The sequence below is a fragment of the Fusarium redolens genome (genome assembly GCF_020744475.1).
Source record: "Fusarium redolens strain MPI-CAGE-AT-0023 chromosome Unknown BKA55scaffold_20, whole genome shotgun sequence".
In the NCBI taxonomy this organism is placed as follows: Eukaryota; Fungi; Ascomycota; class Sordariomycetes; order Hypocreales; family Nectriaceae; genus Fusarium; species Fusarium redolens.
The window spans coordinates 373,872-397,636 of NW_025763683.1; the positions used below are offsets into that span (position 1 = coordinate 373,872).

The following is a 23,765-nucleotide window of genomic DNA, read 5'->3' on the forward strand; positions in this document are numbered from 1 at the left end:
CTATCACATTGTACCGTCTTCGCGTCTTTGGTGTTTTGTTCAACCCAAGATCACGAATTTGACGGCTCGTCTGTGGAGTATCGTCCGAGCCAAGATACGGCCTAGGTTCAGGAGTCACTCTTGGGCCGCTGTTTGGCCTGTCTTGTTGGATTTCAGGGTGTCGCAGCGCTTTGGAACGCGAAATCGGCCAGTTGCCAGTGACCCTCCAGCCTGACAGTATGTTCTTCTTAGTCATTCCAACTCGGCGAGCCTTGGCGTAGGCCCTGATGAAATTGACCTTGTCCATCGGAGCGGAATCAGTCAACGAGGCGAACCTTTCCAGCTCTCGTCGATATGCAGCCTTTAACGCGTTGAAGACTCCATTGTCTAGCGGCTGGAGTCCATGAGAGCAGTGTGCTGGTAGATAGCAGCAATAAACGTTGTTCAAAAAGCACGTGGCCATCCATTCATCCTTCCATCACTCAGCATTGATCTTGAGATGGGGAAAATGAAGGGCATACTGTTGCATGGCTTCCATGACCATCTAAAATGATCAGTCTACCGTCTGACTTGTCAGCAGGCGTAGTCTGGGGCAGATAAACTCTTTCAAGCCATTCGATGCCAATGTGGTCATCAGTCCACCCGTTGGGCGATGTTATGTAATACCAGTCTGCTATCTGCTTGAACTCCTCAAGGAACCATTGTTTCTGCAGTTCTTTTCCTTTGAAGATTATGCCAGGGACTAAAACGCGGCCTTCAGCAGTGATGGCTTCGATGAATGAAGTCCAATTTCGAGTTTGTGGCCCCGGACCATAGATGCGTATTGTTGTACAATAGTTGTATGTTGTGAGGTAGTGTTGTACAACTTTAGTAGAAGAAAGGTAGTATTGTACAACTTTACAACAGTTGTACAACAATAAGGTCACGTGCAACGACCAAACGGGTAGAATAAGGTGCCATGGCTCTATATCTTCGTCTATAGCATTCTAGTCATCTTGTAGACCTACATCCATGGGTGCCCCATCATCTCCAGCCAGTGGATTGCATACTAGACCCAATCCACCCTCTCCGGAGGGGACAATTAGTCCTTCTCGTAGCCAGTTGCCGATACATTCCACCTTCTCAAGATTCTTGCAAGTGATTCGAAGCCGGTCCCACGAAGCAGTACGTCGAGCACCTGAGAATGCTCTCTCTGGCTCAGCTGATTAAGATGGGATGGAAAGGATATCGATAGCCATCCGACTGAGCCGTGGATACTGTTCCCGTTTCTCAAGACGAGACCACCACTCAAGAGGAGTACAGTCGATTTCAAGAGGTAAAGCGTTGATAAAGGAATCCAGATTGTCTGAATCGGTAGAAATAGCCTTCTGCTTCACCTCAATTGACCTGAAAAGAAACGATAACTGACCATCCTTCTTCGAGGGTAGCGGTGCGGGACGACGTTCTGGTTCCTTTGAGCTGGTAAGTCCTTGATACTCTGTCATCCAGATGTCCCGAGCACCAGCAATAGCTGCCTCATGCCAGTCTCGGGGCCAATTCTGCTGAATATATGCTAGTCGCTTAGAAGGATCAAGTAGTAAGGCGGCAGCATAGACCGGGACATCTTCAGTCATAGTATAGTATTTGTCTAAGACGAACCAGCCCATCTCAATGGCATGGTGAATCCGAGTATCCATTGAGCCAGGCTGCGAGTGCTGAACCTTTGCACTCTCATAGTGGAAGAGTAGAGCATCCATCAGAAAGAGGGACTGGGAGACAGAAGAGCATTTTCCCTCGGCATATAGAGTTGCTGATGCAAAGGGCTCAAGGAATGCATGGGTTTTGGCCAGCAAATCCCAATCAGAACCACTTAGAACAGTATCTTCAAGCTCTCTGTCATGCTTAAGTAGAAACTGATTAATCTGAACTTTCTTCCTAATGGCATTGTCGATCACTTTATACCAGGAGGACCATCGTGTGGCATTATCAATCCCAAGGCTGAGGCCGACAGCATCACGCCAGCTATCACTGTGGAGCGATGAGCTACGAAGCCAGACAGCAAGGTTATGGAGCTTCTGTAGAGCTGGAATGCCTTGCCACCCAGTATAGTCCTCATCAATGCCAGTCTTCTGACTGGCCTTAGCTGTCGATTTGGGCCTTTTATCTTGCAGTACAGGCTCTTCCTGTTGTGATATTGTTTCTGCTAGTGTGGCGGCAAAGTGGTCGACCATATCCACACTCTCATCACTAGTAGTAGCTTTGAGGGCTGCTGTGAGAGCCTCCTTAGATCGAGCAAGAAGGAAGGATTGCAAGGAGAGGTTAATGATATGACCAATGCACCGGATTCGACGCCTCTTAGGGTTGAAATCGATCCTCTATGCCAGATAGGATCCAACTAGCTAGGGGACAAGCATACCTGGAGCTCTGCCTTCAATTTCTCTGATAGCGCCTCCAAACACGTATTATTTGAAGTTGCATTGTCCCCTGTGTGGTAGCCTACTCTCAATATATCGAAGTTGCCTAGGACTTCCACAATCAAGGCTGCCTGGGCCTCACCACTATGACTGAATGGGCATTCTGGCAGTCCTAAGAGCGCCTTTCGAAGTGCGTAGTTATAATCAACCCATTGGGCACACACTGCTAGCATGGCATGGCGATGCGTTGATGTCCAAAGGTCAGTTGAGATGTGGATCATCGATTGAGAACCCTGAATGAGATCTCTAAGCTGGGAAGCATATAGCCCATAGTTGGCATTTATGATCTTCATAGCCTGATCACGGGACGTAATCAGGCAGTCTTCAATGGCAGGATTGCATGCCAGGGCAAGACTCTTCATCTCATCCCAAGTAACTGAAGAGAATGGGGCCCGACGCCGCGTGAGGAGTCCCACGATTGCCTCAATATACCGTTGAGCATTAAAGACATTCCGAAGAGCACTGTCGGATGGTTGGAATGTTATATATGAGTCTATGGGTGGCTGCGTCGATTGCTGTGAGTTTTGAGATGTCTCACTAGCCTGGATAAGTTGCCGGTGTCGATTTTGTGCATGCGTTATGGCATTGCTCGTGTATCCGTTGCTCCAGTGAGTTGAGCAGCGAAGACAGACGTATTCCCTTCGACCATAAGACTTCCGAACCCTTCCAATTTGAGTCTTGTTCTTCTCAGGATACTCAACACGGAAGAAGCTGTAGAAGTCCCAGCCCAGCCGCTCGATGGCTGTTAATTGAGCAGATGTTGAACTGATAGGCGATGAGCTAGCCATAGTCGAGATCTAGGAATAAGTGCTTAAGTATATGGCACCCTAATGGTGCCTAGAGCGTCTAGGATTTGCAGTGAGATTCGCAGTATCAAAACAATAGAGACAGGGCAGCTCGGCCATAGCATTGATTGAAAAAGTCATCACTCGCATGTGGAAAATATCGAATCGAAGAAACCTCTTAATTTCTATCTAATGAGGGACTGGGAGCTGGCTTCTTGTAGCTATGTTTCGTCATAAGCAGCATTGATGGCCTTTAGGCAGCCGTATGCTGCCTTGCGCTAGTTGTGATGTGGCGTTCGTGCTGTCCGTGAAACTATTCACGACAGTTATCCTTGGCCGTGACAGAGCTGAAAGCGGAAGAAGTAGCGGTTCCGGATCGCCCTGTAACGTTGGACTCTTTTAGCTCAGCACGTCCTTTGCCCCAGTGGGGGACCTTCGGGGCCGATGGCCCCCCGGACGAAAAATATACATAACATAACATAACATAAGGCCAGATACCCGTTGGCTCATGTGGGCCCGAGGGGCCCAGGCGAGCCAACCTAGCAAGCTAGGTTGGGCACAAAATCATGAGACGCACAAATTCGTGAGACATCGGAAGGGCCCGGTTTTTGGTGCGATTTTCAGCTTTTTGGATATTCCGTGCATCACAAGGCGTCCAAAAATGCAAATTGAAGGCGAAATCGGTAGTTTGAAGCTGCTCGTGATGATAGATTGAATATTTACCATCTGAAGGCCGGGGAAGTGACTGTTTGAGCACCCAGGCTATGCTGCTCTGCAGGACAATTCCCCATACAAATTATAGTATATCTGCGTCTTCTGTAGCCCTGTAACTAGATTCTGCAACTATTATTTCCTCCCTGATGAGATCTCGAAGTGAATCGTGAAGTTGAGTGTGGTGTTGAAAGGGGCAGGGCGTGGAGAGACCGGGCAAAGGAGAGAATGACGGTGATTCGTGATTAGGAAGGCAGGGCGGCGATGAGGGCATCTCCACGTCGTTAAGGCATGACAAATCGATAAGTGGGAGTATTTCTTCTTCTTCGTCTCCTTCCTCTCTTTCTTCTTCATCGCTCTCTTCGCTGGCAAGCGGCTGCGTAAGTTGGAAAATGACACTATCGTCACTTCCGGGGAGGGCTGACCAATCTACCGCGTTGAGCGGCTTCCCTGCGAAATTGGCATTGCGAATAGATTCTCTAACCTCCTGCGGTAATTGTATATCTATCATAAAGCCGTCAGTCTTCTCATTTAGTAACTCGGTCATTTTAGATCGCTGAGTATCCATAGAAAGGTAATCTTTATCCTTCCCGGTGTGTTGAAGCCATTTCTTGTACTGTAGCTTCTTTAGAACGCCGTTCACGATGACTTCCTTGTTATCTCGCCACTCTGATTTCAATCGCTCGATTTCTCGGATCGCGATACTGCGTGCGGTACGGAGTTGAGATTTCCCCTCTGGCGCGAGTTTCTGCGATGAAGGATTCTTGCTGATCACGTATTTCTTGTAGACTCACGTTGTGAATATAATCCCCTATAGGCTTTGCTTTCTTCCCTCGCTTTCTCTTATTGTATTGCTTCTCAATACGACTTCGTCGATCGTCAGCATATCTCTTAATTGTATCCTCTAGCAGTATAGCTTCGTTGACGATATTGCGGATATACTTGAGACCAGCGCGAGTGGGAGGACTGAGGATATCGTGATATCTCTCTCCAACGTGCTTGGCGGTATCAGAAGCGGCGGAAAATCGTCCTTCTGGAGGCAGAAGAGAGGCGTATGCAGGATCAACCGCTTGCTTCGATTTCAGTTGCTTCTGGAGAAGATAAGAGACTGCAGGTTGGTCTGTAGGTGGAAAAATCCCTGATTCTTCGAAGCTCGAGATAATATGAGCACGAGTGAACCCTTCATTAAAGATTTCCTATTTTTTGCCCTAATCAGTACCGGTATACATTTTGCAGAAGAAAAAGGATTACTAACTTACCATAAAGGCGCCGGCAAAGTCACGGCGGTTAAAATAGAGATTTCCCTGCCGTAATGCCTGACGAAGCTTCTTCTGATGCGCATTCTTCATCCACTGAAATACTCCGACATCCATCGGCTGCAGCTTATGCGTTGAATGAGGAAGCAAAAAGGCAACGAGGATATCGAATTTGATGCAGTACTCACGGAAGGCAAAGGCGCCGTGCCCGGTGAAGCCGTCGATAACAAGAAGCCGCCAGATCTTCTCTGCAGGCGTGCGTTCCTTCGGAGGCACATCAAATGAAATGTGAGGCTCGAGCGGTTTCCTGGGATGCTCATCACATCCAAAATACTCTTCAAATGATAGCTGACGATCCTGTACAGTAGCAGATTTCCCCCAAGAATGCCGGTTGAACTCTATTGCCCACTAGACCGTGATATCGCCGTTCGAGAACGCCGACTCTGACTCTGCAAAGCGCATATTCGGATCACCGTCGATATACGCCCACTCCAAAGTAGGGAAAGACTTGAAGATAAGCCAGGGAGGAATCGTATCTCCTACAGCATTTCCGGTATCAATAACTGTGCAGGTTTCTCGGTCGGCAGGAGAAAGAACCTGGGCAGGAGACTTCTTCTTAGTGCGTACAATGAGGCATTCTACTCGCTCTCGCAGTATTCCTATCCTACCCTAACTCCCGCCTGGTCAGCATTCCAAATCTCAGAGGCGCCGATCTGCAGCTTCGTGATGACTTCAGTGAGTCGTTTAAACCACTCCTTTACATCGTCAATGCCTGCGACTTCCCACGCTTTGTGAGACTTATCTAACAACTTCAGAATCGATTTATCGAGTTCAGGAAGCTGCGATACCACATTCTGCTCATAGGCTGCACATCAGGGTTTCTGCGGAGGCGTAGCGTGTTGGTTGCATCTTCAACTTCGCCTTTGCAAGTAGGAAGGCCTGATCTTTCCATCCACATCACGAAAGCGACGATAGCTTCCTCTTCTTCATCTGTCAGGATTCTCGGGCGACCAGCGGTCTTGAAAGCGATATCGTTCAAATCAGCGGAATTTGCAGCTTCTAGCTTCTTCACGATCCGTTGAATGGTTGCACGAGAGGAGCCGTGATGCCGTGCCTCGGCATTGCGAAGAGAAAGAGGCTGCTTGCTGACTTTGGAAGCATCGCGAGATAAGCCCTTTTGGTGCCGGGCACGAGAAAGAACAACCGCTTGCGCAGCTTTTAGATTAGCCTGTGACGGCATAATGAGGTTAGACACAATTTGTGGTCTTTTCACTGATTTCTGTCCTGACTTTAGGCGTTTTGACATACAAAAAGGCACAAAAAGGCGACACAGGCAGGTGCGGGGTCTGTCTCACGAATTTGTGCGTGTCTCATGATTTTGTGCCCAACCTAGCTTGCTAGGTTGACTCGCCTGGGCCCACATGAGCCAACGGGTAGATAGATAGATGACTTTACAAAGATATTTATTCGGCAGCGGACTTAGCAGATCTTGTACAAGTTGCACTAAATAATAGAGATACACGGATTTCGAATACTTCAGACACAAATGTCTATTACGTGCAGCAGGCAGAACACCGCTCATCGTGCAAAGCTAAGTGTCAATTGCGTTTGTCACTCCAAATTTCTTTGCTCTTTTATCGACGACACTAATTGAAGTACAAGTATGTTCCTCATCGTGAACCAAGCGCTAAATAACATTACAAAAACGAGGCGTTTTGATCAGACGTCATTAAATGGAGACCCCTCAGCAATGAGATCATCCTATTCGCTCTTGGCATCGTCTGTTTAATTTGGGCAATTGATAGGGACGCATGACTGTTTTACTAGGGACGCATGACTCTTACGGACGCATGACTTTTATGCCTTCTTATTGGTTAAAAAATAACTTGACCCATATGTACATTTTTTGAAAGGCGGTGAAGACAGCTCGCTTAACAAGCTCGCCATTAAGCCAATTAAGTAGTAGGATCTTAATCCAGCTGGATCCAGCCTCTTCATTAATCCTACTTGATTCAGAGCCCGCTCTGATATATTCCTTATCGACCATCTTCATTCATACAAAAATGCCTCCATCTCGACGCCATGGCAGTGATTCCTACCTTCAATTACGACCTCAGAAGCGACAGCGACGCGAATATATAGTCCCACGTCAACTATCACCCACTAATACTGCTCTAAGCATTGGCAGTTATTATGGCGTTGGAGACGAGGGAGCCCTTGAGAATATATTTGCATCATATCCCCGCCACTTTACAACTATTCCACAGCCTGAAGGTTCAAGAGGACTTGAAGAGCCAGCATGGGAGCTACGATTTGACCACGATATATATCTTAGTAATGATTACCCAACGCCAAACAGACCACCAACCCGTATACGAGGCCCGATACCAGGCCCTGAGGCTTTTCGCTCTCCGTTACAGCAAAATAATACAACCAATATTGAATATACCGATAAAAGTATATCACCACGTGCCCAATTCAATTCTGCTTTACGCCTAGTCCGAGAAGTCATTGGCACTGAGCAGAGACTGAGCTTCGAACTCGCCCAATCGTATGAACATGTCCGGCACTGGCGCGAACAATGGGGCTATTCGTCCCTAAGCTCAGGCACATCTAACTCTCCTCCTCCATACTCGCCCACACACCAACCACAGCCTTATGATACAATTACAATATCTTCTGACAGCGACAGCTGGTTACGATCTTCAACCCACGAGCCGTCTTCACCAGAGCCTAATCAAATCCCAAATCCACCAATTCCCGGCGACCCAGCTCCCTCAGCCGAGGTTCTCTTTAATCAAGTTAATACATTTGCAAAGAATAATGGGTTTGGCATTGTTAAACTCAATGCTTATTCCTATAAAGGCCGGGTGAAACGTTATACGTTTCAGTGTGATCGATATGGAGAGCCAAAGCCCTCTCGGGGCGCTAATCTTAGGGCCCGGAAGTCTCGCAAATGCGGCTGTAAATGGAAGCTTATCGCTGAGGCGCTTACGGAGGGGGCATGGCTTCTACGGCTACATGACAATCCTGAGCATCACCAGCATAATCACGGGCCTAGTGCTGCGTCATCTGCACATCCCTCTCATCGAAGATTGACTAAGGATGCTAAGGCAACTATTGAATCTACAAGTCGTCGGGTTGGCATTCGAGCCCGTGACGTACGTGCTGTTGTTCAAGACCAACACCCTGAACTCAACTTTACAAAAAGGGATATCTATAATGCTAGATCTCTTATCAATCGCGAGAAGCTAGGTGGCCTCAGCCCCACAGCAGCGCTGATCAAGCTCTTTGATGAGCAGAAGGTGCCTTATATCGTCAAGTGGGCAGATGATAATCCGAACCGTTTACTAGGCCTTGTATGGACCTTTCCGTACTGCATAGGGATGTGGAAACGATTTCCAGAGGTAATCAGCTTCGACAATACCTATAATACGAACCGGTTTAAGCTTCCACTCTTCCAAGCAACGGGTCAAACCTGTCTTAGAACAGTTTTTAATACAGCATTTGGTCTTATTGATAACGAGAAAAGAGAGGGCTTCCAATTTCTTGCAGAGAGTATCAAGCAACTTATAGAGGAGCATTCCATCCAGCAACCGGATGTGATTATTACCGACTTCGATGGTCAAATGAAAGCTGCACTCAACGACCAGTTCCCCGAGGTTCAGCAGCAGCTTTGTATCCATCACATCAACTCAAACGTCCAACTTCGAGCTAAACAAAAATGGCTAAAGAGCCCTGGCTCTAGTAGTAATAGCAGCTGTGGCTCTGATAATGAGGCTGGTAGCTCATCACAAGTTCAGCTTAGCACCGCCAACCAGCAATCTCTTTCAGCGCCAGTACAGAATGGTATTCCGCATACCTTTAATGGTGTATTTGCTATGTGGAAGCTTGTTGTATTTGCTGAAACTGAGGAGGTGCATGATAAGGCGTGGATTAATCTCTGTAAGGAATTTAACGACCAACGACCCATATTACGATATCTCTATGGCACGTATATGCCTATTCGGGCACAATGGGCACGCTGCTTTATTCAGAACTATCGCAATTTTGGCATCCGTGTGACCTCTGGTACCGAGGCAAGCAATAACAATATCAAGGGATACCTCCTAAATGGGATGAGCAACCTCTATCGACTAGTTGAAGCGATGCAGGATATGATCAAAGATCAAAGTCAGGACTTTATAGATGGCTGTGCAAGCGATGAGGTACTAACTGCACCTGAGTATCTCCGCCCTAGCGCAGAGTACTTGGGCGAGCTTCGGACTCTAGTTTCATCGAAGTGTCTCGCGTTAATTACGGCACAGTATCGACTGGCAAAGAAGGCAATGCCAACAGCTAAGAACCCATTCCCGGCTGCCCTTGGCGACTGTGTTTGCTCTGTCCCGGTTGAACTTGGTATACCATGCTACCATTCAATCTACATCAAGCTAGCTTCAGGAACTTCCTTTACAAAACAAGAGGTTCATCCACATTGGCGTATACGAGAATCATCATCTTCTAATCCATACCGAAGGATTATTGACCCAAGGATTATTATATCTCTTCGTGGAAGGCCTAGAAATACAGTATTACCCCTTCCATCGCAACTATCAATTGATGCAGCAACACAACAGGAAGAAGGGCAAACAATCCAAGTGTTGCCAGAACGAAGGCGTGGTCGACCGCGTAGGAGCTTAAATAAAAAATCGCTTGCTAGGCATGCACAGTCACGGTGCCATACTTCTACTAGAGAAGCGAGCTCCTCTCAGCGACACACGCGAAGTCAATCTAACAAACTTGGGGATGGAAAGACTACAGGTATTCGTTCAAGTGGGCGGAGATTGAGGTCTAGTGTGCGAAGAGAGAAGAGCGAATGGGAAATGATATAAAATAGCTTGGTATAAATCTGACTAGATTATGAAATGAATTAAGATACAGATTATCTTCTTTGGAATTAAAATAAAGAGGGTGACATTATGTCAAGGCGGCAGAATTTATTAGAGCTAACAATAATTTTTTAACCAATAAGAAGGCATAAAAGTCATGCGTCCGTAAGAGTCATGCGTCCCTAGTAAAACAGTCATGCGTCCCTATCAATTGCCTTAATTTGGGGTAAATAGCGTGTGACCACATCGACGCCGGAATCAACGGATAAGCACATTCAAGTCGATACAACCACGTGATGGGCGTGATATGATGCTGGCAAGACTCATATGAGGGGTAGCTTCAAGACCTGAGATTCATGAACTTGCTGCTACTCTTCATTCACCATCAATAGTCAAAATGGATATCTTCGCGACTCTTCCGCCAGAGCTAATCGCTCCAATCCTCAGCAATTTACCCGATCTTAGAAGTCTGTATAGTATCATCAAAGCATCACCATACGTCTTCCATTTTCTGAACGGGTCAATGGGCGCTGAGGTTCTCGATGATGTCCTTGCATTATCAGCTCAGAACCTCACATCGACACCTTGGGTACCACACATCTTGCGCTTAGTAGCTCTCGTCAGGCATTGTTCTATGATAAATCAGCCAGCGGATGATCTTACCTCGTTGATCGTCCAATTCATCATGCCGACTACATTCCAGAACGCTCAAGGCGAGCGCGTCCCAGATCTTCGGTCTTGTCCACCAGATTGTATCCCACATATTCGTCTCCGTCATGTTATGGAAGGTCCCCGAGCATTTACGCCACGTGAGATGCTATTACTCATCCGAAAGACCAATTTACTTTCGGAGGAGTGTTTTGAATTCTTCCACCAGCGCATCAAGGCTACTGAGCCGCAACACCTCACTGATAAATGCTACCATCTCGGAACGCTGCCGTGGAACCGACGGCCAGACGGCCAGATGTGGGGTCCGTCATACACCATTGATGCTGGAGGCAAAGCGTCATGGTATGAGATGCAACGAATCACCCTAGGCTTCTGGTGTCTCCAACTGTGTTACGAGCTGAGCAATGCGGCTTCTGAGAAACGGCTTGACTGGTCGGCATCTGATGTCGAGGCAATTCGTGATATGGGATCTGGAGAAACGTGCTTATCAGGCCTCAAAAAATCCAGCCTATGGATTGCCCGGGAGCCATTGTGGGCTGCGCTGCTCTATGTTCGACATTTGAAAGAGTCTTCAGATGAAAGTACTTGTGTGGGAGATACTGATGATGTGAACAAGGGGTTGAGCGTTTTCTTTAATACTGGGTTCAAGCCGCTGAGAGGCAAACACTTACAACTACCGCCGCCAAAGTATGAAGATGCAAGGTTCGAGTGGCCAGTGGTCGTACCGCATCCTCCCCCCTTACTTTGCATCGATCAGAAAGATGCCTTCACCTATCATTGTCACAAGGTACTTGTGGGATGCAAGGGTCTGTGTTGGGCTGGGTCGCTATTGTGTCCCAGAGGAACTCCTCGATTGAGCGAAGGACTGTTATTCCGGCCGTTCAGACGTTTAGGTTTCGGAATTTGGGATGATGGACGGTTGATCACGATGGAGATGCTTGACGACCCACAGAATAAGAGACCGCGGAGGTTCCATGTTTGGTGCCAGGATCAAGTCTTTACCTGGACCAGTCTTTTGAGTCGTGAAGAGAAGGAAGAGTTGCGAGTGTATCAAGAGGCGCTGCAATTGAGGGAGGAACACGAGTTTGGGGAGTTGATTGTCACGGGTACCTAGTTGACATCCTGGGATCGGGCCATTGTAGTATATGAATATTGTCTGAGACAAAGAACGTTTGTGGGAGTGTTTTTCGTTTTTGTTATTAATGTCGACGAGAGCGTCAGGTGAGTTGCAATAACATCCGCACGCCCAGGGTATTAATAAACTTATCGAACAATTACCTAGGATTTTATGTCACGTTGTGTATTTTACATAATGGGGCGTGCGATCGTTATAGCAGTGATACTCCAGTCGGACCCCAGTATAAAGATGTATATGGGACTTAGAGCGGGGAAGCAACTCAACCAAGAACATACACACATCCAATGAGACACATCGGAGAATCAGGGCTTGTGAAAGATCCAATTCAATGTATGCTGACGATTTCCGCAGTCTAGACTCCCTAGTGCCATCGGGTTCACTGAAGCCGCTGTACCCAGCCACCTCACTGTGATGAGTGCCCAGCCCCATCGCCGTTGGTCCCCTAAGTAGCCTCATTTAGAATGAGTCGCGCGTTTTATCCCGGTATCCTAAGAAAGTTCACACGAAATATCAGAATGGATAAGGCCATATCTGTTTGTCATCCCTCAGTGTCGCCATTATTTGCCGGGCAGGAGGGCTCGACAGACTGCTACGCACATGCAAATCGGCAAGCTGATAGGACAACCTCATCATCTATTAAAAATTATTTACAGATTGTGGATGTGAGCGCTGCTTGAGCGTTCTGAGGACACCCCCGTCACGGTGTACGGCCTCTATCAACGCCTCTTTTCCAAGCAACTTTCGTCGTCGATACGCGTAGCGCGAACCTTGCAGCGGCCACATCGTAAAGATGATGCATTATCCGTATAGCCCGGCAGCACTACAAGAAACATCGTTAGCGTGAGCCTCAATGCTGCATGCTATGCACTACTTGGTGGTGTGGCTGGGTTGCGATTGGGCCCTTTGATTTCGGTGATGCTGTTCGCTCTCGCTAGGTACGATTTCCGGACTCAGCTGTCCACTTTCTTAAAACTAGAAAATCTAATTTCGGACCGCTATCTGACTCCGCATCTGACGAAGGTTGAATATCGGGCTTTTTTTTTTTGGGGGGGGGGGGGGGGGGGGGATTTTTTTGAAACCAAAAATATTCACAACTCATAATCGCACTCCCCAGCCTGTCGAAATACATGGTTCCGTAGTATGAAATTCGCCTCGCCTTCTTCATTATCCTCGTCAAAAAAGGTGTGCTCAATCAACCCAGCATTTAGTGAAACACTGCGATAAGATGAGTTGTCGTTATAAAGCCCATATTTACATTGTAATTTGTGGGGGAAAAACCTGACACTCTGACTAACTATCATTTTGCTACGGATCATTCATTCTCCACTTTAATTGCTGGGATTATTCGCATACCCGAGGCTTTGCATACGCCATGGACGGAACCTACGCAAATTCAACGAAGGCAAACGGGTCCGATTCCGGACCATCGATTTCGTCCATGCTGGGCGTGATTGCTGCGGTCGTACTGGCCGTGGTGGCCCTAATGGCCCTTGGCCCGTCAGTGTTTTCTCCCCCCTAGCTGCCTGTGCCTCTACACTGACGATCAAGATGCATATTAAATCGGAGAAGACAACACCCAGGAGCACAGGTGGATATTGAGAGTCGGGAAGACGCCCCAAACGGTACAATTGGTCTCCAAACTCTCGACTCCACAAGTCCAACCCAAAACTACAAATTTCCCCAGGCGTCCAAATCGCGGTCATCCTTGGCTTCGCACACATCCAATTCGTTAGAACTCTGGTACGTTCTTGATTTTTTCTTTTTTCACTTTTAACTGCCAACTACTTAAATTACTTAGTGCGATATGTCTCGAAATCTTTGACGGTTTGGATACCGTTCGACGATTGAAATGCGAGCATGTCTATCACAGACAATGCATTGACACTTGGTTTCAACGGCAGCATTTCAATTGTCCATTGTGTAAATCAGTATATGTGACACGGCCGGACCGGAGTCTGGAAGTTCAACGAGCTGAAGTTAACGAGAGGCGTGACCCTGAGGTTGCGGGTTCCGAGCTCCAACATGCTGGTAGGCTATTCAGGCCAGTTCATGTACTGGTGCCAGTTTGAATTTGGACCTATCCTATATACGATACAGCCGTATGGCATTTTATATGACCTTCTGGGCCCTACCGCGTTAAATATATCACTTATGGCTGATATTGGCATTTGATCACAGAAAAAGTGGCAAGTATCAATGCATAACATGCAGACAAGCGAATGTTGCATCTCCAAATCTCATACAAAACGGCGTTTTCGGCCCCCTTGCAAAAGCCATCAACTTTTATTAAAACTTAACAAGATATTGCGTGTACAGTATTGAGCGCTTGCACAGTACCCAATCAGCTGGGGCGAGTCAGACGAGCTGCCATACGGATGTGCCGATTCTAGGGGCGCGCAGCAAGTGCGAACAGGCCCATGGGAAAGGGTATCAGTACGGGAGCGGAAGTGGCATTTCGACGGATCAAAGTTACCAGTGCGGCGACAGCGTCAGAAACCATCGAGTTCCTGCTGGGTACTGATCCAAAGAAACATCCTCTGGCGCGGATTGCGGTTTCGATAATTAAAGGACTTGTTACCAATGGCATTACGAATGGCGAATAAGGGTCAGGAATGGCACACCCAACGCACTATTTGTTTATTTAATAATATTACCACTGTCATTGAACTTGGAAGACCAGGGCTGAGAGGATGATGGTCATGTTCTGGATGTGTACAGTACATGGAGGGAAGCTGCGAGACACCACCCGCTTCCCGCGCAGCAAGGGTGGCGCTCTTAGCGGCATCAGCCTTCGATCATGGGCGCAGAAACAGGCTTTTCCTTACTTGTCTCGTCATCGAGCCTCGCGACTCTTTATGGCGCACGCATCCGACTAGACGGGCACCAATTAGAAAGCGAAAGGCTAAGAGACAGAGGGTCCAGACTAAACCTTACTAGATCCCTGTCTGAAGTGAATGCACCGTTTCCCGTAATAGGTTACGAATACGTGGTTGAGGGTCAAAGGCCCGACATGCTTCACAAGCGGAAGATGCCGAATAACGACGACAGAGGGAAAAGTAGTCTAGACGGAGAGAAGGTCAGATTGCTAAGAGACAAAACCAAGCCAACGCTCCGCCATACCTACCCGAGTCTCCGTCTCTTGGACGGCGAGACTGCACAATGCGCCCAATCGCAATAGCCTCATGTCCGTCCAATCCGCCGAGTTCGCTGTTGCCCCCCTCGCCCCCAGGTCCGTAGCCTCTGGAGGCGGCGTCACCTGTTTTATCCTCCTCGCCGAGCATGATGTTTTTCTCTCAGGGTTTGACCACGATCGTGATGGCCATCGCGAGGGCCAGAGTGGCACCGCATTGCTGCGAGGTATCCTCCAGTTATCTATCAGCAAGAACATCAAGATCAAGGCGGTACAGCTTAAGTTGTTGGGTCGCGCCCGCACGGAATGGCCAGAGGGAATGAAACTGGGTTACTACGAAGAGAAGGTCCTTCAAACACAGGTATTGACCTTTTTCAATGCCATGAACAATGAGTGGAAGTACGATTATGGAAACCAGTGCAAATTCCGATTGAAGAGCAGATCGCCCAACGACAATGATCTTGTGGATGAACTGAACCCACCGAAGTCATTCTCGCCGCATTATCACAGCAACAATAGCACCGAAGAAGTAAAACGATTATCTCCTGAAAGTATTCAAGTGCGAAGCCTCAACAAGGACAACCCGATTGCGACAGCAACGCAAGTGAAACGGTACAAGGTTTTCTATCCAGGCACATACGACTACTTTTTCGAGCTTCCGATCGATCACCGCCAACTCGAGACCACGAAGGTGCAATATGGCTTTGTGAAGTGGGAGCTGCATGCGGCTGTCGATCGCGATGGCATATTCAACCCTAACCTGCACGGCGTGAAGGAGGTTTCAATCGTGAGAGTGCCCGACCCATTGTCTCTGGAGATGACGGAGTCTATGTTAATTAGCCGGCAATGGCAAGATCAGCTATATTACGATATAATTATCCCCGGGAAGGGCTTCCCCGTCGGTAGTAAGATCCCAATCACCTTCCAGTTGACGCCTCTGGCCAATGTCCAGGTGTACGGGCTCAAGGTATTTGTGATCGAGTCGATAGAATACTGGTCGAATGACAGGACGGCTACCAGGAAGGCCTCAAGTCGTAAAATCCTGCTTTTTAGCAAGGTGGCTGGGAAAACTTTGGCTCCATCATGGGCGTCTTCGGATCTGAGGACTATCCGAGGTGGTGAACTCACTCCCGAACAGCGGCGCGAGGCCCGTGAAGCGGCCGCTAGACAACGAACTGCGGAGGCGTCGAGACAAAACACCGCGGTTCAGCCCTTACCAGAGCCGAGTGCTAACCTCTTGGGAGACTTGGACTTGGGATTAGAGAATTTTTGGGGCCCGACCGAAATTGAAGTCGACGTGCAGATCCCGACTTGCGGGATGATGGCTAGGAAGGAAAACTTGAAGCTGTATCCCGAGTGTACTTGGAGGAATGTCAATATCCGCCACTGGATTAAGGTGAGTTTATACCATGCTTCCAGTTAACCGCAGACTGATGTTGACGAAATAGGTCGTACTGCCAACGAGTCGTCTCGATCCCGTTGATCCAACTGGAACAGAGCGCCGGAATTTCGAGATCAGCATTAACTTGCCGTTTACTTTACTACACTGCCGAGCCACTCCCGTGAACATTAATCTTCCCACCTACTCCGACGAGATCTGCCAGTCTACTACCTGCCAATCAACCTGTGGATGTCCCGATGCCTTGAATATTCCAACCGAAAGCTCGACCGACTACTGCATCGGAACACTGGCCGGTGTCAACCTAACTAGCGGGGACAGCTCCTCCCCGCGTCGGGCTGCACACCTTGCCAGTGGTCAACAAAGCCCACGCTCCTCCGCTGAGATGGCCGTCATCCACGACTCTCAGCGGCCGATCCATCTATTCGCAGGCCCCAGCCTCAACCTACTTACCTTCGACAACAATATCGCACAACCACCACCCCCGAACTCATCGACGAAATACTCGAAACAAGCGTCATGATACCCCCATCGCACTACATCGTCGTCTTCGATGGCCCTAGCGTCGATGGCCTCGTAAATTCCTCTTCCCGTTTAGCAGATTTACGGTTTTGACGGCCCAGACAAAGCCTAGCTCAGACTCGGACAAGGTAACCCTCAGAATCCTCGAGGCAACTTGGCGGGTCAGCCTCTCGCGTACTAGAATATCGGACTGGGATATGCCCAGCAGGAGCCCGGAGACTTTAGACTATGGATTTGGCTCTGAATACACTGCGCCTCTAGGTAAGCTACAATTTAATTGGCCTGATTACCCTATCATAACCCCTTGAAGGGCTATGGTGACCAAAGGCACCTTCCTTTGTCATCACACTTTCTTGGCATACAATTGTTAAGAAAGTGGCCCTGTTTACACGCAAATCCTTAACAAGTGCACAACAAACGCCTCAATTTGCGCTTTGCGCAGCCGCAAGCCGCGGCGATGGCTTCGTCTACGACGAACCCGCCCGCTGCTCCGGACCCCTTCGATTTAGGGATCCACACTCCCGCCAATCTGAACCGAGGAGCCCGTGCAACCCTCTTACAGAACAGCCCTGCGGCCGTGAACGGCACCATTGGTGTTTCACCCGGTCCCAGGCGGATGGCTCAGACACCATCCTCACCACTCAATGCCGTTACCATTGCTGCAGCTACGGAAGGAGCTATGCGCGCCAGCCCCTCATCGACTTTTGAACAGCAACCAGTCTCTATCATCGAATCAGCCAATGATCTTGCGCGCGAACGCGTAGAGGAGTACAATGCCAAACTTATGGTATTCCAGGCCTTCTGCGCCAAGTTCGAAGAAGCCGCACAACAATTCACCACCGGACCGCATCGACGTTTCGCTCAACAGTTTGCCGACAGCTTCCTCGACTCCTGGAAACGAGAGCTCTCCAGTGCCGGACCTACTATCCCCAAGCCTACCTACAGCAGCGTAGCCGCTGCCTCGCCTCCCACTGACCGTGGCCGTCTAACCCACAGACAACAACAACAACATGGACGCCGCCAAACAGATCCACCTCATCGCCAAGGGCAACCAAGGACCATCGCCCCACCCCGACAAGACCTCCGCGTCTTCATCCGTCTAGAAGCCGGGGCTCCGGCCAGAGCCCACAGTAGCTATGCAATCCGAACCCTGATTCAGGAAAAAGTTGGAGCTGTCTCGGACAAGATTCGACAGGTTTTCCAGGTCAGATCGGGATGGGCCGTCCTGACTGCCGACTCTGAGACACGTGACTTTCTCGTAGAGAAGCAGGCCGAGTGGGCGGCTGAACTGGGAGCTACGACAGTAGAAACGAACAAGGAATGGTTCACCTATGTAGTCTTAGACTTCCCCACAAGACTGACGGACTTTCACGGTAAAGAGGTGGATAGTGACAGCATCGTCAGCGACGAGATAGAAATCCAGACGGGGCTTAAGCCTGTTGATATATGTCCTTCGCGATAATTCTCGGATAGCCCCTTGACCAAGACCCTACTTGTATCTTTTCTGAAGCCCACAAAGAGATTCTGGTCGCTCTTTGGCAGCAGCGCGGCGAGACTGATTGACAAAACCGACCGACCTAGACAATGTGAGACGTGTTGGGGCTACCACTTTGCCCGCAACTGTCATAGACAGCCAGTTTGCCAACGTTGTGGTAAGACTGGCCACATTATAGACAACTGCACTGCACCAGAACAGTGCATCAACTGCTTAGGCCCTCACCAAGCCAACTTTCATAAGTGCCCAGCTCGGCCGAAGAGAGTGCACGGCGTGCTCCGCCGACTTACCAAAGAGCAACGAGGACATGTCCGCACCGTTGGCGCAGAGGTATACCGACAACGACACCTAGCACAACAACCAGAGTCGCATCTGGAAGCCCAACAAAGCGACGACATCGCATCGCACGAACAGCCGAGCATTCGTGGTCCAAGTCCAGCGGCATCAGGAGCACCCTCGTGCATCATGGTGGCCACAAGCCCTCAGGCGGGCTACGAAGCGGAGGAGGAGCCCGAGCATCCCCGACCAGGCTCACCGCGAAAACGGCGCATAGTTCTTATCACTCGTCCTCTTGACCAGGAATAGATACTCGCAGACACGAAAGAACAACAAGAAGCCGCTCAGGATCTTTCAGGCCAACGTCGGCAAGATCCCCCCGGCCCACGACTGCGCCTTGGCGCTGGCCGACTCGGAACGATACGACATCGCCCTTTTACAGGAGCCGTGGACTGCTCACACAGACACTCGCTCCCTGACTAAAACCCATCCCGCATACGACACGTTCACACCTGTCGAGACATGGGACGGCAACGACACTCGACCTAGAGTCATGACATATGTCCGACGAGACCCAAGGCTCCTGGCTGATCAGATCCGGCCGTTTCAGACTCGGGATATTCTATGGCTTACAATCAACGGCATGACGATAGTTAACTTCTATCGTCAAAACGACGAGAGTGATGCCCTGAACATACTGATACGATGGCCTGTTCCGGAACGCTGCCTTATCGCCGGTGACTTTAACGCCAGACATCATACTTGGCAGACGGGACAAGCGACGAACCGTGGCCAAGAGATTGCAGACTGGGCATCAGAAAATGATCTCGACCTACTTAACACTCCAGATATTCCAACAAACCCACACGGCAACACGATCGATCTTGCCTTTACTAATATGCCACTTGCTGAAGCTACCGTCGAAGATCACCTTGCCACTAGCTCTGACCACTTCACACTCAGCCTTACCCTTCCCGATGCGGGACTAGCCCCAATGCAACCAGGCCGGGTTCGGGTGACAACAGATGACGAGCTCAAACGATTCGCTGAGATCGTAGAGCTTGGAGCCGCTGGACTCCCCACGGCTGATTCGACCCCATCCGAGCTTGATGAGCTTGCCTCTGCACTCGTGAATCTCCTAACATCGGCAGCGAAGGCAGCTGGCCGGCCCAAACGGAAGGGTGCACGAACTGCTCCCTGGTGGACCGAAGAATGCGCCGGCGCCGCAGCTGCATTTCGTGCAATCAGAAGACTCTACCCCCTTGGCTTCAACAAGGAAGTCCAAATCGCCAAACGAGACTTCCATCGCGTAGTCCGCCGAGCCAAAAGGCTCTACTGGCGGAATCTCATCGACACCTTCTCCGACAGTAGCTCTGTTTTCAAAGCCGTTCGGTGGCTGAAGTCCCCAGGGCCCTTCCAGCCGCCACCACTGCAGGTTGACGATGTCGTCTACGAATCTCAGATAGACAAGGCTAACGCACTCCGCCGAGCCACGCTGGAACGACGAACTGCAGACGACGACATCCAGGACCCTTGGATGCTCGTCTCTCCTCTTAGACTGGTCCCGTTTCCAATCGAAATCTCCCTAGACGAGGCACAGTATGCAACCCTCCATACAGGCAACACATCTCCTGGATCAGACAACATCACCGTTAATCTCCTTAAATCCGTATGGCATATCATCGGGACGCACGTCCGCCGCTTATTCGAGAGATGCCTCTCTGCAGGCCACCACCCGAAACCATTTAGGGAGGCGGAAGTGGTCATGATCGCCAAACCCGGACGCCGAGATCTCACGTCGCCACGGGCTTGGCGACCTATCTCTCTGCTCTCCTGCCTCGGCAAGGGTCTAGAACGGCTGATCGCACGCCGTCTAGCATGGGCAGCTATTCACTACAGCGTCCTTCACCCACAACAAGCTGGGGCTCTCCCCAAAAGGTCGGCAACAGACCTAGTGACCGCCCTGATCCATGATATCGAAGAGGCGTTTGCCCGCAAGAAGGTAGCCACTCTGGTCACGATGGATATCCAAGGCGCATTCGACACCGTCATGCGAAACAGGCTGGTTCTGCGTCTACGTGAACAAGGATGGCCCGATCATCTGGCTAGATGGGCTGGGTCCTTTATGAGTGGCCGATCGGCCCGTGTCAGATATCAAGATACCCTCACATCCTCCTCTCCTCTTGAGTGCGGCCTCCCTCAGGGGTCGCCTGTATCGCCGATTCTTTTCCTGCTCTATACAGAGCCTATCTACCGATTGGGCAACCCCCAAGGCCGCTTTGGTTATGCCGACGACACAGCCATCCTGTCCATAGGCGACACAGTAGACGAAACTACGGCTATGGCTTCCGGGGCCATAGACGAGATGGTGCGCTGGGGAGCGACAAACGGCGTCTCCTTCGACTCGAAGAAGACTGAAGTCATGCACTTCTCTCGTAGCAAACTCAGGACCGCTCCACCGGTACGTCACGGAGATATCGAGAAACATCCCGAGCCAGCCCTACGCTGGCTGGGCATCTGGCTTGACAGCAGGCTATCGTTCCGAATCCATGTTGAAAAGTGGGCGACGAAAGCCCAAGCTGTGGCCTACCACTTGCGAGGACTTACCAACACGAAACACGGTCCGCAGCCGGCTGCCGTACGAAGTGCCGTCAGGGCATGTGTCGAGCCAGTGCTACTATATGGCGCCGAGGCCTGGTACCCGGGCACAACCAGGCCGCAATGGAGTCAGCCTACCAAAGACTTACCGTCAAGCAACCAGCATCTCATACAGCGAATGACCAAAGCCATGAACCAGTCTATGAGAGCTATACTTCCCGTCTGGAAGACAACACCTATTGCTGCTCTCCACCGAGAAAGTGGGATACCGCCAGTCGCGCAACTCCTTGAAGCACGACGACTCCGATTCTCTACACGGCTCAAATCGCTTGATGAGGCTCACCCTCTGGCGAGTCGAACGCGTCCGCCCAGCCAACCTGCTTACCACGACCTCATCAAACGAAGATATCAAGTACAGACGGAAAGCAGCTTCCGAACACGTCTTCGACGCACAGATGAGCTCCTTGCGCCGTGCGCGCGACCGAAGCTCATCCAGCAACGCTTCAACCAAGAACAAATGCCACCACTGCAGACAGCATCGAAGAAGGAAACGGCCGACACTTTCCTCCATTGGGTGCAGTCACTCGACCCGCTAACCCTAGTCGTATACTCAGATGGCTCTCTGTCCTCTCAGGGAGCTGCCAGCTACGGCTTCACTATTCATCAGGACAGTCTCCCCGTTCTCCACGGATCAGGTCGCCTTGGACCTGCAGAGGTTTTCGATGCCGAAGCTACAGGGGCACTCCAGGGCTTGAAGGCCGCTCTAAACCTACAAGAATCAGTTTCACGAAACATCATAATCTGCCTAGACAATCTTGCGGCTGCTACATGCCTGCGAGACGCACCTTCCGACTCCTCACAGGACGTCTTTCTCGAGTTTCAGGCACTAGCGGCTTTGCATGGAGCCACACAGGTACGCTGGGTGCCAGGACACACCGACATCCCCGGCAACGAACAGGCCGATAAACTGGCCAAAGCAGCATCATCAGCCCCCGAGCCTAGGCAGGCTCAGCCAACACTAGCATACTTGCGAAGGATCGCAAGACAGAAACCGAAAGAAGCATTCGAGACGTGGTGGTCGACCTCTGCCCCTGAGCAGTATAAGAGGCTCAATCTCAAGGCGACTACAGGCTGCCCGCCGGAGCTCTCGCTCCCGCGCGCAGCCTTGCACCATCTTCTGGCAGCGAGATCCCTTCACGGGGACTTCGCCGCGTATCACGAGAGATTCGACCATGTCGACGCACGCCTAGTCTGCTCATGTGGCCGACGCAAAGCACCGGATCACATCTTCTACTGCAGAAAGATACCGCCGCGTCATCGGATGAGGCTTGCGCCCTCACCGAATGCAGCGGTCAATCTAGCAATAGGAAAAGACTTTACCAAATATATCGACCTATCCAAGGCCAGCGCGTTCTTTGGAAAGATCTGCCCTCGCTACTAGGCGAACACGACTCGAGAAGCACTTGCGTCTCTCTTTCTCTCTCACTCTCTTTTTATTTTCAATACGTTTCTTTTGTTACATTTCCTCTTTCTTATATGCTTGCAGCTAAATGGAAGGCGCTGATACGCCCTCCATCCGACTGCGATTACTCGGAGGCAGCCCCGCGACAACCGCGTTTAGAGGCTCACGATCGCCTAAAAACAGGCTTACCTTGCGGCTGTCATTCATCAACCGCGCTTGGTCATCCCGCTGACGGGTAACAGGCTCGATAGAATGCGCCATTTGTGCCGATGATATGCTGGATAGAGTGCGTCCTACTGGCATGTTTACAGAAACAGGATGCCGAGGTGAATACTAATTTCGCGTTGCGAATGACCAATCCTTTGTAGCCAATCGCATTTCTGTAAATAGTGTGTAGATAGATTCCGACTTCTCTAGCTCAGCACGTCCTGTGCCCCAGTAGGAGACTTTCGGGGCCGATGGCCCCCCGGACGAAAAATATACATACATACATACATACATAGGTGTAGTGGACTCTTGCAGTGGTGGATTTTGAGTGGGGCAGGGCGTCTGCTTTTGGACATCTGGGTCCACCTTGTTAGAAGGTACTGTCTTCTGTGAGGGCAGGGCCTCACAAGCTTTGGTATTTCCTAACCTTTTTCGGGTCCCCAGTAGTTACAGAGTAATCCTGGGGGTAATTTCCGCACAGTTCCAAATTTTCATCGATTCTTTTGACCCGTTCACACCTTCATAAATGATCGAACCTTCAGAAGACAAAGTGGTTGAGACCACTGCACCAATTATTGCACCATCAACGTTACCTCCTGATGCGCAAAAGCTGCACGAAGACCGCCTGTTTCGTCATTTTCGCGGCTGGCTCTTCTCCGAGCGCGCCAAGGACACTACCTCCTGGACTTGGGACTACGGGTATGATATCCAGCGAGCTCTTGAGCGAAGATGGGTATGCAAACTCTGTATCCACCAACGAGCTCCCCAGCCGAAGAACTTCACACACACTGGTCTTCAGAATGCTAGCAAACATCTA

General features: G+C 50.0%; 3 protein-coding genes across 3 annotated transcripts; all 3 read left to right on the forward strand.

Annotated features, from left to right (window-relative positions):
* Nucleotides 1-10,449: 10,449 nt before the first annotated feature.
* Nucleotides 10,450-11,835, forward strand: BKA55DRAFT_524154 (uncharacterized protein; the record flags this gene model as incomplete). Its single annotated transcript, XM_046188702.1, has 1 exon — nucleotides 10,450-11,835. The coding sequence occupies one exon, from the start codon at nucleotides 10,450-10,452 to the stop codon at nucleotides 11,833-11,835; it is 1,386 nt and encodes a 461-aa protein (XP_046043632.1).
* A 1,823-nt stretch (nucleotides 11,836-13,658) lies between these two features.
* BKA55DRAFT_451907 (uncharacterized protein) lies at nucleotides 13,659-13,814 on the forward strand (the record flags this gene model as incomplete). Its single annotated transcript, XM_046186063.1, has 1 exon — nucleotides 13,659-13,814. A coding segment is annotated over one exon (156 nt), but the record flags the coding sequence as incomplete, so codon positions are not given.
* A 1,212-nt stretch (nucleotides 13,815-15,026) lies between these two features.
* On the forward strand, nucleotides 15,027-16,911 carry BKA55DRAFT_742904 (uncharacterized protein; the record flags this gene model as incomplete). The annotated part of the gene is made up of 2 exons (XM_046201527.1): nucleotides 15,027-16,385; nucleotides 16,438-16,911. Exons 1-2 carry the CDS (start codon nucleotides 15,042-15,044, stop codon nucleotides 16,909-16,911), a joined length of 1,818 nt encoding a protein of 605 aa, XP_046043634.1. The 5' UTR covers nucleotides 15,027-15,041.
* Nucleotides 16,912-23,765: the final 6,854 nt, after the last annotated feature.